At 53.9% G+C, this 12,298-nt stretch overlaps 2 protein-coding genes across 2 annotated transcripts in view; one reads left to right on the top strand and one right to left on the bottom strand.

Moving 5' to 3' along the window:
* Positions 1 to 87: 87 nt before the first annotated feature.
* On the bottom strand, positions 88 to 1,812 carry TSPAN10 (tetraspanin 10). The gene is made up of 3 exons (XM_074607154.1): positions 1,512 to 1,812; positions 583 to 1,163; positions 88 to 493 (listed from the first exon to the last, which is right to left on the bottom strand). Exons 1-3 carry the CDS (start codon positions 1,575 to 1,577, stop codon positions 187 to 189), a joined length of 954 nt encoding a protein of 317 aa, XP_074463255.1. The 5' UTR covers positions 1,578 to 1,812; the 3' UTR covers positions 88 to 186.
* Positions 1,813 to 1,965: 153 nt separating this feature from the next.
* NPLOC4 (NPL4 homolog, ubiquitin recognition factor) overlaps positions 1,966 to 12,298 on the top strand; it is a 30,310-nt gene continuing 19,977 nt past the window's right edge. Inside the window, exons 1-7 of the mRNA XM_074607146.1 lie at positions 1,966 to 2,142; positions 3,366 to 3,446; positions 5,990 to 6,102; positions 6,995 to 7,174; positions 9,591 to 9,639; positions 10,453 to 10,547; positions 11,780 to 11,903. Of these exons, the coding sequence (XP_074463247.1) occupies positions 2,128 to 2,142; positions 3,366 to 3,446; positions 5,990 to 6,102; positions 6,995 to 7,174; positions 9,591 to 9,639; positions 10,453 to 10,547; positions 11,780 to 11,903 (657 nt within the window). The 5' untranslated portion in view covers positions 1,966 to 2,127. The remainder of the gene's footprint in view (positions 2,143 to 3,365; positions 3,447 to 5,989; positions 6,103 to 6,994; positions 7,175 to 9,590; positions 9,640 to 10,452; positions 10,548 to 11,779; positions 11,904 to 12,298) is intronic.

Raw genomic sequence — 12,298 nt, 5'->3', positions numbered from 1 at the left:
AGCCTGGTGTCGTGGTCTGGGGGTGGCAGGGATGCAAGATGGAACATGTCTCCCCGAGCCACAGGGAGGGATGGACGGGACATGGATGGAGTTCAGGCTTCTGCTGAGGTTTATTTTGGGCTGGATCAGCCCCCCCACATCCCCAGCCCCACGGTGTCCCCACCCTGGGTGGCAGCCAGCACACCCTCAGTCCCGCGCCCCGATGGGTGCTATGTCTCTGAGTATCTTCAGCGCCATGAGCATGCCGGCAGCTTCAACCAGCACCAGCACAGCCGCGCCGGCCGCGATGCCACCCACCTGGCCACGGAGCCAGGCGCCGAGCTGTGCCACGCAGCCCCCCAGGTGCACAACAGTGCTGGCCGCCATGTCCCCCAGGCGCAGGACCCCGAAGCCGCACTGGGCGTTGGTGACAGTGCCGTTCTGCCAGGGGTCCAGGCAGCAGGAGGCAGGGACGCTGCACGCCTGCACCCCCGGGGCACTGCAGTTGAAGTACCTGCGGGGATGGAGAAGAACTGCTGGGTCCTCGCGCCGTCCCGGTGTGGGGACAGACCCCCCCACACACCCCCCGGCACCCCGACTCACGGGTTGGTCTCCCAGTCGCGGTAGGAGCCGAGGCCGCAGCACTGCAGGCTCTGCTGTACCTCGTCCACCAGGAACCGCAGGTCAGGCTCCTCCTGGTAGCGCAGGAGGCAGAGGAGCAGGGCGTCCCGCAGGGCGTCCCGCAACCGCTGTCGCGCCACCAGCAGCAGCAGCCCCCCCAGCACCTCCAGCCCCGCGAAGGCCAGCATGGCCCCCAGGAAGAAGCGCAGCAGGCAGGGGCTGGAGCGGAGGGCGCCCAGGCAGCCGGCCAGGGACACGGCGCTGGCCCCCAGTCCCGCCAGCACGAAGAGCAGCATGGGGTCCGAGCCCAGGGGGGCCAGGCCATCCCCCCGCAGTGAGCCCTTGGCCAGCAGCCCCCACACCCCCACGGCCAGGGCCAGCAGTCCCAGCAGGAGGAAAAGGAGGTTCCAGAGGAAGGCCAGGTACCGCACACACTGGCTGAAGGCGCTGGGCTTGGGGGGGACGGGGCACCACACCCCGGGGTCCTGCTGGGCCATGGGAAGGTCCGTGTCCCCGTCATCGTCATCGGAGGAGGAGTAGGGCAGCTCCACCAGCCTGGATGCCTGCACGGACAGACGAGACGCTCGCCACTCAGTCCCTCAGAAATGCCCCCCGTTAGCCCACGTACCCCCCACCCCACAGTCCGAGGCTGTGACAGGCTCCCGCACCCCCTTTGCGGGAGCCCCCCCACGCTGTAACGCTGCCTGTCAAGGAGACCCCCGGGGTCTGGGCAGATGGGGAGCATGTGGGTGCTCCCCCAGAGACCCTGCTCCTAACGGGGACCCCCAGACTCATCCCTACGGACACCCCCGGGGATGCTGCAGGCTCCGGCACGGAGCCAGCACCTAGGGGACACGGTGCAGGAGGGTCCCAAGGCGGGGACCGAGGGTCCCGCAGGGCCCCAGCGTTACCTGGGGCAGCAGCCGGGTGGTCTCCCCGCCACGGGGCCGGCAGAGCCGTGCCCGGCCCGGCGCCATCCCGCCCGCTGCTCGGCGGTCACACTCCCATCATGTGAGGGGCCGCGGCCGACGCTTAAATAGGGCCCGGCAGAACCCACCCCCGCCGCCCCGTTGGTGGGGTCGGTAACGAGAGCATGGCAGGCGGCGAGCGGGGGTCGAGCCCCGCGGAGGGAACACCGTGGGGGTCCCCATGCCCGGGACCGGGCCCCGCAGCGGGACGCCGGCGGAGCGGATTGTATGCGGAACGAAAGAGCGGGTGCAGCGGTGGCGCAGGGGACGGTTGTGGCGGTGGCACCGAGGCAGCTTTGGGGGACAACTGTGGGGGTGGCACCGGGGCAGTGCGGGGGACGGTGGCGGCGGTGGCACCGGCCGGCCTAGGAACCTCGGGGCGGCGGAACGCGGGTGCTGGGGCGCGGGGCCCGGGGGGTGCCGGTGCGGGTGGCGGGCCGGGCCCGGGAGGCGGCGGTCCGGAGCGGGCCGGGTCGGGCGAGGCGGAGCGCAGCGGGCCGGAGCGCACCCGGGCTGACGGGTCGGGTCGGCGAGTCCCGGTTCCCCGGCGGGCAGCGCCATGGCGGAGACGATCGTGAGTGGGGCCGGGAGGCGGCGGGCGGGGGGGAGGGGCGATGAGGCAGCAGATTCCTGTGGGGCGGCGGGGCCCGGCCGCCATCGCCCCCCCCCGCGCCCCGGCGGGGCCGCACCGAGCCCAGCCGGCCGCGACGGACGGGGCGTCCCGCCGGGAGCGCAGCACCCCCGGGTAGGGCCCGGCCGACCCCCCCTCCCGGGGCCGGGCCATGGACGGATTCCCCGTGGTTTTGCCCCAGGGAGAGCGTGGGGTTTGGGAGCGGGGTCCCGCTCGGCCCCGGGCGGCGACGCCCCGGGAGAAGGTGCCCGGTCTCGGCCGGCGAAGGGGCTCGTCGGTACCGTCGGGGTCTCCTGCTCCCGTCAGGCCGGGCTTTTTCCCCTGCTGAAGGCTGGGAGGGTGTAAAGGGCTCCTGCGAGGTGGTGCAGGGACACCAGCAGCCCTCCGTGTCCCCCTGTGTCCCCCCTTTCAGCACACGCGCTGCCATCTCAAACTGTCTCTGTGTTACATATCAGCGGGTGAACATTCTCTTTAGAGCAACTCAAATCGCTTTTCTAGTCCCCAGCAGCACAAGGACTCTGACGTTTACATTTGCCACTTCCCTGGGCAGTATGTGAGGAATTGTCCCCGTCTTTCTGCCCCAAAAGCTGCCAGTTTTTCCCATCTCTGACTTCAGGCCTGCAGCAAAACTGCTGTTTGGAATTAAGGCAAGATCACAGGAACAGCCTGAGCCTTGTGTCTCTCCTCGGCTTTTCATTAGTGATGGAAGCTGCGCGTCAGTAACGCGGGTTGAAACATAACGACAGTGCAGGTGCCCATTAGCACCAGTTCGGCGAGTGTTTGTGTGTGGGCACTGAATAAATCGCTCCTGTGGAAGCTCTGATTCACCCTCCTTCTGAAAGTTTAATTCCGCGTCTGAGGTCAGAGCTTTGGCAAAAAAAGCAGCGTTAGTGTTTTTCTCGGTGCCAGTTCCTTGCTGTGCCCCGTGCATTGGGGTTATTGGTCGTGCAGCGTGCAGACATCGGCCGGTCCTGCCATACTGCCGGCAAATTACTTCCTTCTGCATTTGCATGCCCTGTTGAGGAGCAGCATTAAAAGCAGGAGGGAGGAGCGGTGAGGGTGGTCTGCGTCGCACGTGTGAGGCTTCAACATGGCTTCAACAGGCTGCGCGCACAGGGTCGGCTCTGTCCCTGTCACTGACTCGGGCTGTTCTCTTCACCCCGCAGATAATCCGCGTGCAGTCGCCCGAAGGAGTGAAGCGCATCACGGCCACGAAGCGAGAAACGGTGGCGACGTTCCTCAAGAAGGTACCCTGAGCCCCTCAGCGCTGTCCCCGGCTCCTGCGGCTCAGCCTGCGCAGTGGCTCCCGCTCACAGCAGATACGGGCTTTACCTCGCTGGGCAAATGCGCTGACAGCAGCGAGGATGGGCACACCTTGTGGAATTATTGGTGTAGCCAAAACCAGTTTTCTCATTGCTGTTCCAGAGGGAAAATAACAAATTTCGTCAGCTTTTCAGTTGAAATTTCCTGGGGTGGGAGCTTTCCTGGGGGAGGACATGTTTTTAGCGTTCTCCCAAAGAAATGGCAGCTGGGGAAGCAGAGGCTGACAACGCCACAGGAAAGCTGTTTGATAGTCAAAGCCTGCTGCAAGGGACTGGCCTCTTCAGGCGTGATCCAGTTGAAACTCAGCGCTTTGAATATCATTTGAATGTGCGTTGTGTGCCGTTAGTTTTCCACTATGGTTTTGGAGAGAGCAAGGAAGGAGTTAAGGCGAGATCTTAAAGCGATGTGAGAACCACCGGGGTCTCCAGGGAAAGATTTCCACCCTGGGATGAGGAGAACAGACTGAGTGTTGGAGCTGTCAGATTTGGAGTTGGCTGTAGCTTGTTCTTTGGTCTGATGCAACTGCTTAATCTCTAAAGTTTGCTATTTAAGAGTGAGCAGTTCTCCATTTCCTTCCCTCCTGGAACTCCGCTGTAACCTGGAACCCTCAGATTAGGATTTCTTTGCTTCATAAGAGAAGTACTTTGTGTTCCTGTGCCTGAAGGGCCATTCTTTAGTCAGCTAGATTTCCTTTCCCCCTGCGAGGGAGAAGGGGGAGCAGACCAAAACCTTCTGCTGTTTGTGAGTCATTTGCTTTGTTGGAAGCTTAAGCCCGGACCACAGCAATCCACACCTGACCAAGCGAAAATCCTGATCGGTTTCAGGGCTGGGTCAGAGACACTCGCTGCCGTCTCTGAACAGTCTCCCCCCAGGGGAAAAGCGTTGCTTTCAAAATTCTCTGGAACCTGTGCGAAACGAGCTGCTCGGTTTCAAGGGTTCGTATTACCCGAGGCGACGTGGAACAATCCTGCTTGCAACCACTTACCGTCAGAACAAAAGCATCTGCGCTCACTGAAATTGCCTGTCGATCTGGGGAAAGCTGTATCCTCTTGCTGAGCTGAGCACAAGAAATGTTTGGGTTTCTTTCCTAATACAAGGCTTACTTGAAAGAGAGAAGTTGCAAATTTTACCACCTAAGATCTGTGCATATTAATAGCCGTGGATTTTAACACTGAAATGTTAATCCATATGGTGGATTTTGTATTTAGCTAGATAGCTGTAATTAAAGAGGCATCAGATTGCTTCCTCTATGCTAGCAATTAACTTAGATCTCCTCTTTGATGACTCCAGAGAAGCTGCAAAAGAAGCGTGCAAGAAAGTGCATTTCGGAGTGATAAGGGCCTTGATAATCTTCTGCCTTTTGTAGCACATCGTAGGGAAGGGTACTGAAAGTAAACCCTGGGGTGCGTTCAGGTTAGAATCCAGTTAGGAACTAATTCAAGCCTTTTGTTAATGTATTGTGTAATTTACCTCCCCCCATCAAAAAAATTGGTGAGATCTGTGGCCTGACGAGCTAACGTTTAACTCTGGCAGGCGTGGTGCAGGGGATGAAGCGTTCGGTTTGGTTCCGCTCAAATGGCAGATCACAAATCGCAGCGGAGCTGACGGTAGAGGAACTGCTTTGCGTGGCTTTGCTCATGGGACAGTTCTGCGTGTGGCTTGTTGGATTTGTCTTGCGTGCAGTCACTGTCTCTGAGCCCTACCAAAGCCTCAGGGAGATGTACTTAATAAAAAATAAAGGCTATTCACTTAAGAATTTAGGAAGAAACTTGTAATCTAGAAAAACTTTTAATGCCACTTTTAAACTGATTGTGTTTTTAAGCGGCCAGATGTGAAAATTGACATTGCTGTGAAGAGGCATTTGACTGATAAAGAGTAAAGTAGCCTTAAACTGAACTGGTGAGAGGATGGGCAGGGAAAAAAGTACTGCCAGGGGACCTGGAGGTGGTTGTTGTGAGGGTAAGCTCCATCAGGAGAAAAGAGGCAAATGGAGAAAAACAGAAAGGAGAACAGCAGGAAGAGCTCGAGTGAAACTCACGTAGAAACTGGTAGGCGAGAGCAGAGCTGAGGGTAAAGATTCTCAGAGGTGATGATCTGGACGGAGGAATTCTGGTCGTAGGAAGATGGGAATGACGTGGCCGGTGTGAGCTGGCAAGGCTGGAGCGAGAGAGCTGGGATAAGGGAGAGGATAGTTTCCCCTCTCTGGTCATGACAGCGCTTGCGTGGATTTAGATAAAATGCTGCATTTGTGTTGTGTGAGTGAGAGACACGTCTGTTTCACTTGCTGGTTTTAATTGCGTGTGTTACTGTTTTTCTCAGTTGTCCTGCGCTCTTCAGAAATGCGGATGAATCCCACTGAAGTTTTGCAATAGAAGTTCCCAGACTTCTTGCTTGCTCTTAGCCGTTTTCAGCATCTGCCTGGGTGTGTGATGTGTCTTACACCTTGCCATTCTTCTCTCTCTTTCAGGTTGCAAAAGAATTTGGTTTCAGGAATAATGGGTTTTCTGTCTACACCAATAGAAACAGGACAGGAGAGATCACAGCCTCACAAAACAAATCCCTCAACTTACTGAAAATCAAGTGAGTCCTGACAGAGCGGGCTGAGGGTGGAGGAGGGGCTTTGTACAACGGGGTGCCTCTTCCCTGAGCTGGCCTGATCTCTTCCCTCTGAGCTGGCCAGCATAAGGCAGGCTCACCTTACGTCAGCCCCTGGCTTTCAGCTGTCACCGGCTATGGGAAGGGGCAAGCTCGGCTGATGTGCTGAAACGGGGGCGATCAAATTGACTACGGGCGAGGCTGTGGCAGCCGTTTCTTAGGTCAACTTCTTGCCTTGTGTTTGCTCATTGTGGTGAGGCAGCAGCAGGCCTCCTGGTTGCTCGTGTGCAGCCTGCAGCAAGGTCCCTCGTCCCTGCTTTCGCTCACACGAGCCTTTTTTCCTGCATCAGCGCCAGAGTGTGGTAACCCTCTGGGCAGAAGCCAGGGTTCCTGCCTCCCGTAGCCAGGCGCCGAGGGAGGTCAGAGGTGCCAAATGGCGCAATCGCTTCACGTTTGGTTGGGAACGTCTCCATTCTGTTCATGTCAAGAATAATCTTAAAGTGGTTAAAAATACAAGAGCTGTTACCACCGCGCGCAACTTGTCACTTGAACGTGTCAGCGCTGGCAGCTGCCTTGGGAAGGCTGTGACTTGAGGGATCCGCGCTAGTCCTTTTCCCTGCTGGAGCTGTTGCTTCTCTCTCTTCCTTTCTCCTTTTTCTTCACCTTTTCCCCTCGGTCTCTTCTCCTGATGAAAAGATTTGCTGTTATTGTGCAAATGACCCAAGCAGCAGAAAGATGGCTAGAGGAATGGCTTCAGACTACCGCGTTTGCTAGTCTGTGTGTAGTTTGTGATAATTATGCGTTCCTCCATGAGCCGGGAGGTTTGCTACCCAGGAGCAACTACTGATGCCCGTGTGTTGTTTTTCCACACCCGTAGGCATGGGGATATGCTGTTTCTCTACCCCTCGAGCCCAGCTGGCTCCTCCTCAGAGATCATGGACACCTCTGTCTCCCAGGGTTTGCGGCCTGTGGGGGCCCCCCAGGTGGTGGAAGATGAGATTGACCAGTATCTGATCAAACAGGATGGGAAGATTTACCGAAACCGAGACCAACAGCTGTAAGTACGGGTGGATTTTGTTTCTGTTGATGCATCCGTGCCTCACCAGAGCTTGTAACATCGTCTGAAACCAGCAGCCAGGAAACGTGCTATGGGAACTGCCCTCCGAGCCACTGCTCCGTCCCTGGCTGCCTTTGCAATGTTCACAAGGGAAAACAGCCCTTGCCATTGTCCTGGAAGGTTAAATCGAGCTCTGGTGAGGCGAGGAAGGAAGCAGATACCAAAATCCCAGGGTCTTTGCCAGGAAGGACTCACTCAGAGCATCTATTGTTCTGATCAAGGTGGCCCCTGCTATGGGACTTGTGATCGTATATTTTGTGCTCCTAAAACATTTGGAGCTCTCTAGATTAAAATGAATACTTTGAATTCTTCCCTGGGATGTCCTGGCAGCCGGTGCTGTGTAGAAATACTGAGTTATGCTCTGTGTGTGGCATATTGCTTAATAAGCAGGAGCCTGCTGTCTGCAGTAGCTTCTGTTCCATATGGTCTCAATATGTTGCTCCCCATTGTTTGGGTCCTGAGGTGACGGGTGGCGGGGTCAGGTCCCCACCTCGCAGGGAAACACGAGTTCAGCCCGAGCTGCTGCCTCAGCGTCACCCAGCCACGGTGGGTGAGCAGCGAGGGTGGGTTTGTTTTCTAAATCGGAGGCAGCTCCTCTGTCAGCGTGGAGACCCGAGCTCTGTCACCTTCCCTGGCTGCCCTGCGGTCTCTCCCTGCTTGGGCAGAGCCGGCACAACGCTGCTTCCCCGTCTTTGGCCCACGTGTGGCACCTCACCCAAGACGTCCCGAGCTGGAGCATTTCTGTGTCTTCAGATCCAACCATTCCTCATAAAGGTAAAACACAGAAGTGAAGGGAATGAGTAGAAATATCCAATGGCAGGGACGTAGAAGTGGGACTTGGGTCTCTGCCTGCTTCCTTTTTGGCTTCCTCTCCATCACGTGCCTTTCGAACCTTTCTGTCAAACCAGGGAGTCCATTTCGCTCACAGAAATGCAACAAAGTCGAGCTTTGCCAAAACTTTTAGCTGCAAGAGGCTTAGGTAAACAAAGCAGCTTGTATTTTTTTGTCAAAGTAATAACACAATGGTGAGTTAATACCACCATAAATCTACACTGATGCTGCTAAAATGTCCTCTGTCTGGATGGTTGTTTTTTATTGCTCATCGTTAACGACGTCCCAGTTGGCTCCTGGCCTGGTGTCTGTACTGGTTGTTGGCTTGGGGCTGGACCCCTCTGCAAAGAAACTTCTGAAAGGGTGTGAGTGAAAATTTTAAAGGCAACCAGGAATTATTTTTCAAACAGAATAGCTCGCCCTTCCCCATTGTGTTGTCTTCCATATGGTTTATCTTTAGTGCTGCAGCAGCGAGGAAGTTTGGAAAGACGTAGCCTTTACGTGGAAAATCCTATCTAACCTTTTCAGGCCGATGATAAACGAGGGAAATGTCACATTATTGAAACAATAAAGGCAGAAACCCACCACTCCATGGCAAAAACATTGTCTTTAACTTGACCACATTTTTCAAAAGAATAAATGAAGGTATTGTTCTTAGCAGGGAGCCAAAGCACAGTGGTGGATATTTATGATAAAAAGAGTGTGTCTGGGCTTGTTCCTGTGTTTGTGAGTGCATATCAATCTAAACACGGAGGGATGCTGGCGTTCGGCTGAGTGCATTAGCAGCCTTTAGTGGTCCTTTATGTACATTAGCTGCCACAATACTTTGTTAAAAGCAATGCTGCAACTAGATCCCATCCATTTTGTCTTTGCAAGAGCCAACATCCACGCTCCTCTCTAGAGGCCTTCCTTTGGAAACTCGTGCTGACCTAGTGCTGGGGCAGAGGTGTGGAGGGAATTTTTTGTTGTTTCGCATTTTTTTTTTAAAGCCATCGCCTCAAAGGAGACGTTTTCCCCTCTGTTTTGTAACTTTACCCAGCAGGTCTTTATCTGTCCGATAAACACATCCTTCCCTGTCTGTTGCAGACCATCCTCTAGTGCCTGATAAAGGATGAATGTTTTGGTTGTCTTTTTGTTAAAACCACACAGGCCAGCCCTGTGGCGTAGATTTCAAATTCTTTGAATTGAAACGCAACCCAAGTTGTAAAACTTGAGAAGCTGTGACCTGACGTGGGTTCACGTGGTCTTTCAGGGAGCGGAGCCGCTTGCCAGGGACACGGACATCGGGAGGGTTGGGTCTTGACCTGGGACTCTCAGGTTTAACCTGAAGCTGTTGCTGTCTCTTTATGTGGAATTATCTTGCGGTGACCCCTCTGTAATATTCCCTGGTGGGCGGAGAGTTGCTCAGAGCCGTACAATTGCACAGATCTTCCGCATCAAAACTGTTAGTGTAGAGCAACTTTTACAGTCTGACTTTTGCATTATTAAATAAGATACGACGCTACTTCTCTTTCTGTTTGCATAGGTGTCGCCATGGCCCCTTGGGTAAATGCGTGCATTGCGTACCACTGGAGGTAAGAGCCCCGAGAAGGTACTCTCAGAAGTCACACAAAAAGCACGTCCTCTTGGATTCGGTTTCTTCCAGCATCAACGCTTTTTCTCGGAGCGATGCCCACGTAGAGATAGCAGCTCTGGGTCAGAATCCTGCCGTGCGCTGGCAAAGGTGCCGGCTCACATCCCAGATCGCTAAGGCTCTAGGCCTTCATGACCCTGGGTTTATTCTGGTTAACGCTCTGGTTTTCTGCAGTAATGGGTTTAACAGAAAGTGCTTTAGAAAAGCTCCGGTTTTCCTCCCTCTTCACTCTTGCCTGGATCTTCTCGTTTCATCCCCTCTCATGGATCCCAGCGCTTCTCAGTTGAACCACGTATTATTCAGGTTGAAGGCAGCTTTAGTAACGCCTACAAACGTGCTAAGCTAAATAATTTACGGCATGAAGAAGTGATCCCTCAAAAGTCGCTGCGAGCCAGAATGGCTGTTCCCCGGCTCCCTGCCGTGTGCTCTGGAAGTTCTTTGGCCTTGTTTGAGCAGCTGGGCTTTTTGTTTGTTGTTAGATATTGAAAGGAAAAAGCATTTTGCCTTTGAGGCTCGTTCTGATTTGTGGAGCCAATCTGTTATAAAAGTAGGAGGCAATAATAAAACTCGCTGTTGTACAGCCCCACTGTTTCTATCACAGTAGTAGCTGCCTTGAAAATGAGCCTAAATTTTCTTGATTGTTTCCACATTGAGAGCCAGTGGGGTTGACTCTAGAACATCCATTTGTTTCGTGATCAATGTATTATCAGACAGGTGTCTGACCTGGCTTTTCTTTGTGTGGTGTTTTTGGCAGCCTTTTGATGAGGATTATTTAAACCATCTGGAACCTCCTGTGAAGCATATGTCGTTCCATGCCTACATCAGGAAGCTGACCGGAGGGGCAGACAAGTAAGAAAATCTCCGTGTTTAAGGGAATCTATTTGGAGCTTCTTTTTTAAAATACAAATGAAAGTACAGACGCATCTCACTGGAGTAGTGTTGGATACAACTGTCGAATGGCAAACTGAGGAGAAAAACAACACGTTAAAAAAAAGAAAAGAAAAAAGAAAAAAACAACCAAAAGGCAGGAAAAAAATATTAAATTAAATCTGTCCTTTTCTTTTTTTATTTTACTGTGGCAATGTAATTGCTTCCAGGTAACATGGGGGGAGAAGGCCAGATGGAAGGAAGGAGGTTCCGTAATTACACCAAACTCCAAGCCTGGGTCTCAAACCTCGTGGAGAGGCACCGCGACTGTGGTGGACCTGGGCAGCTTTTATTCATGAGTGGCTTTTCTTACCTGCAGATGCGAATAGGACAGAAAGATGAGCCTAACGTTCCTCGGGGCCTGATTCTGCTCTGTCCCCTGCTCTGTGTGTCCTCAGTGAAAAGCTTTCTTGTCGTGGGGCCGTAGTTCACCGCCCACCAACGGGAAAAGAGGGCGTCCTGCCCCGCGCTGGGGCGGAGGACGCTGTGCTGACATGGGCCAGACAAGTGCTGAGCAGAGAGGGAGCGCTGAAAGAAGTATTTATTTCTTTATGCCTTGCTGGGGCGCACGTGTGCAGCGAAGGATCTGAAGTCCCCTTTGGTGATGTCGGGGAACCCACTGTGTTCTGAAACGCAGCTCCTCTAAATAAAGTTATGCAGAGGTGTAACCTTCTCCCTCCTGTTCCTAAATGCCGCTGGGATTTTTGTGATGTCTTTGTGAGATGCAGCTCAATTCTGTAATACTTTGATTTGAAGGGAACTTCCCTTTGCAGGAAGCCTCGTGCACATGAAAGGAGCTCTGATTCGCCCTAGCAGTATAATCTATTATTTCCCACGTGCTGCGTAAATTATTTAAGCAGGTTCCCGTGAGTTTTCTGTCTCTGCTCTTGCTCGAACGTCTGCTTCGGAGCTGAGTCGGGGACCACATGTCAGCCTCTTGACCTCCCTCGCAAAGTGGGCAGCAGAGGTTACTTGGGGACCACAGGAGCGGAGCATCCCACCAAGGGAGTTTGGTTTGAGATCCTCTGAAGGTGCAAAGCATTGGTGCCGCTGCCTCTCCTCTGCCCTGTTTCCTCTGTGATATTACTAGCCACTTGCTTTTTTTGAGAAGCCTTTACCATGATAACAGCAGCCGTCTCTTTTCCTTCTTGCAGGGGAAAATTTGTTGCCCTGGAAAACATCAGCTGCAAGATCAAATCGGGCTGTGAAGGGCACCCTCCTTGGCCAGAAGGCATTTGCACAAAGTGTCAGCCAAGTGCCATCACTCTCAATAGACAGGTGAGACGGAGCTCGCAGGAGCCCTTGTGCTTACAGCTGAGAAGGGACTTGACTTTTATTTTTGGAGAGATAACTTCAAGAACGGCCAATTTGGAGCAAGAAGCCTTTGCGTATTGGCAGTTGTTGGGGAAATGGCTGTTAAGGTCTTCAGTCCTTGCAGAAAAGGACTCCAAAATGTATCTGCCTCAGCAGTTTCCTCTTAACGTGGAGGACATCTGAGCTGGCACCGCTAGCGATGAATCTCCACTCTTTTTCCTCATGGGATCCAAAAGGCCACCCGCTGTTTCTTCTTGTTTCCTCTTAAATTTCACTGGGGTTTTTTTGTTGCAAAGGCTCTTGGGGTAAGGGCGCTGGTAAAGAAGCCAAACTAATGGGGTGCTGGTGGTGCTCAGCAC

This window comes from Larus michahellis, chromosome 14 (assembly GCF_964199755.1).
Source record: "Larus michahellis chromosome 14, bLarMic1.1, whole genome shotgun sequence".
Classification (NCBI taxonomy): domain Eukaryota; kingdom Metazoa; phylum Chordata; class Aves; order Charadriiformes; family Laridae; genus Larus; species Larus michahellis.
The sequence above is the reverse complement of the archived record's forward strand: the minus strand, read 5'-3'. Positions and strand labels throughout refer to the sequence as shown.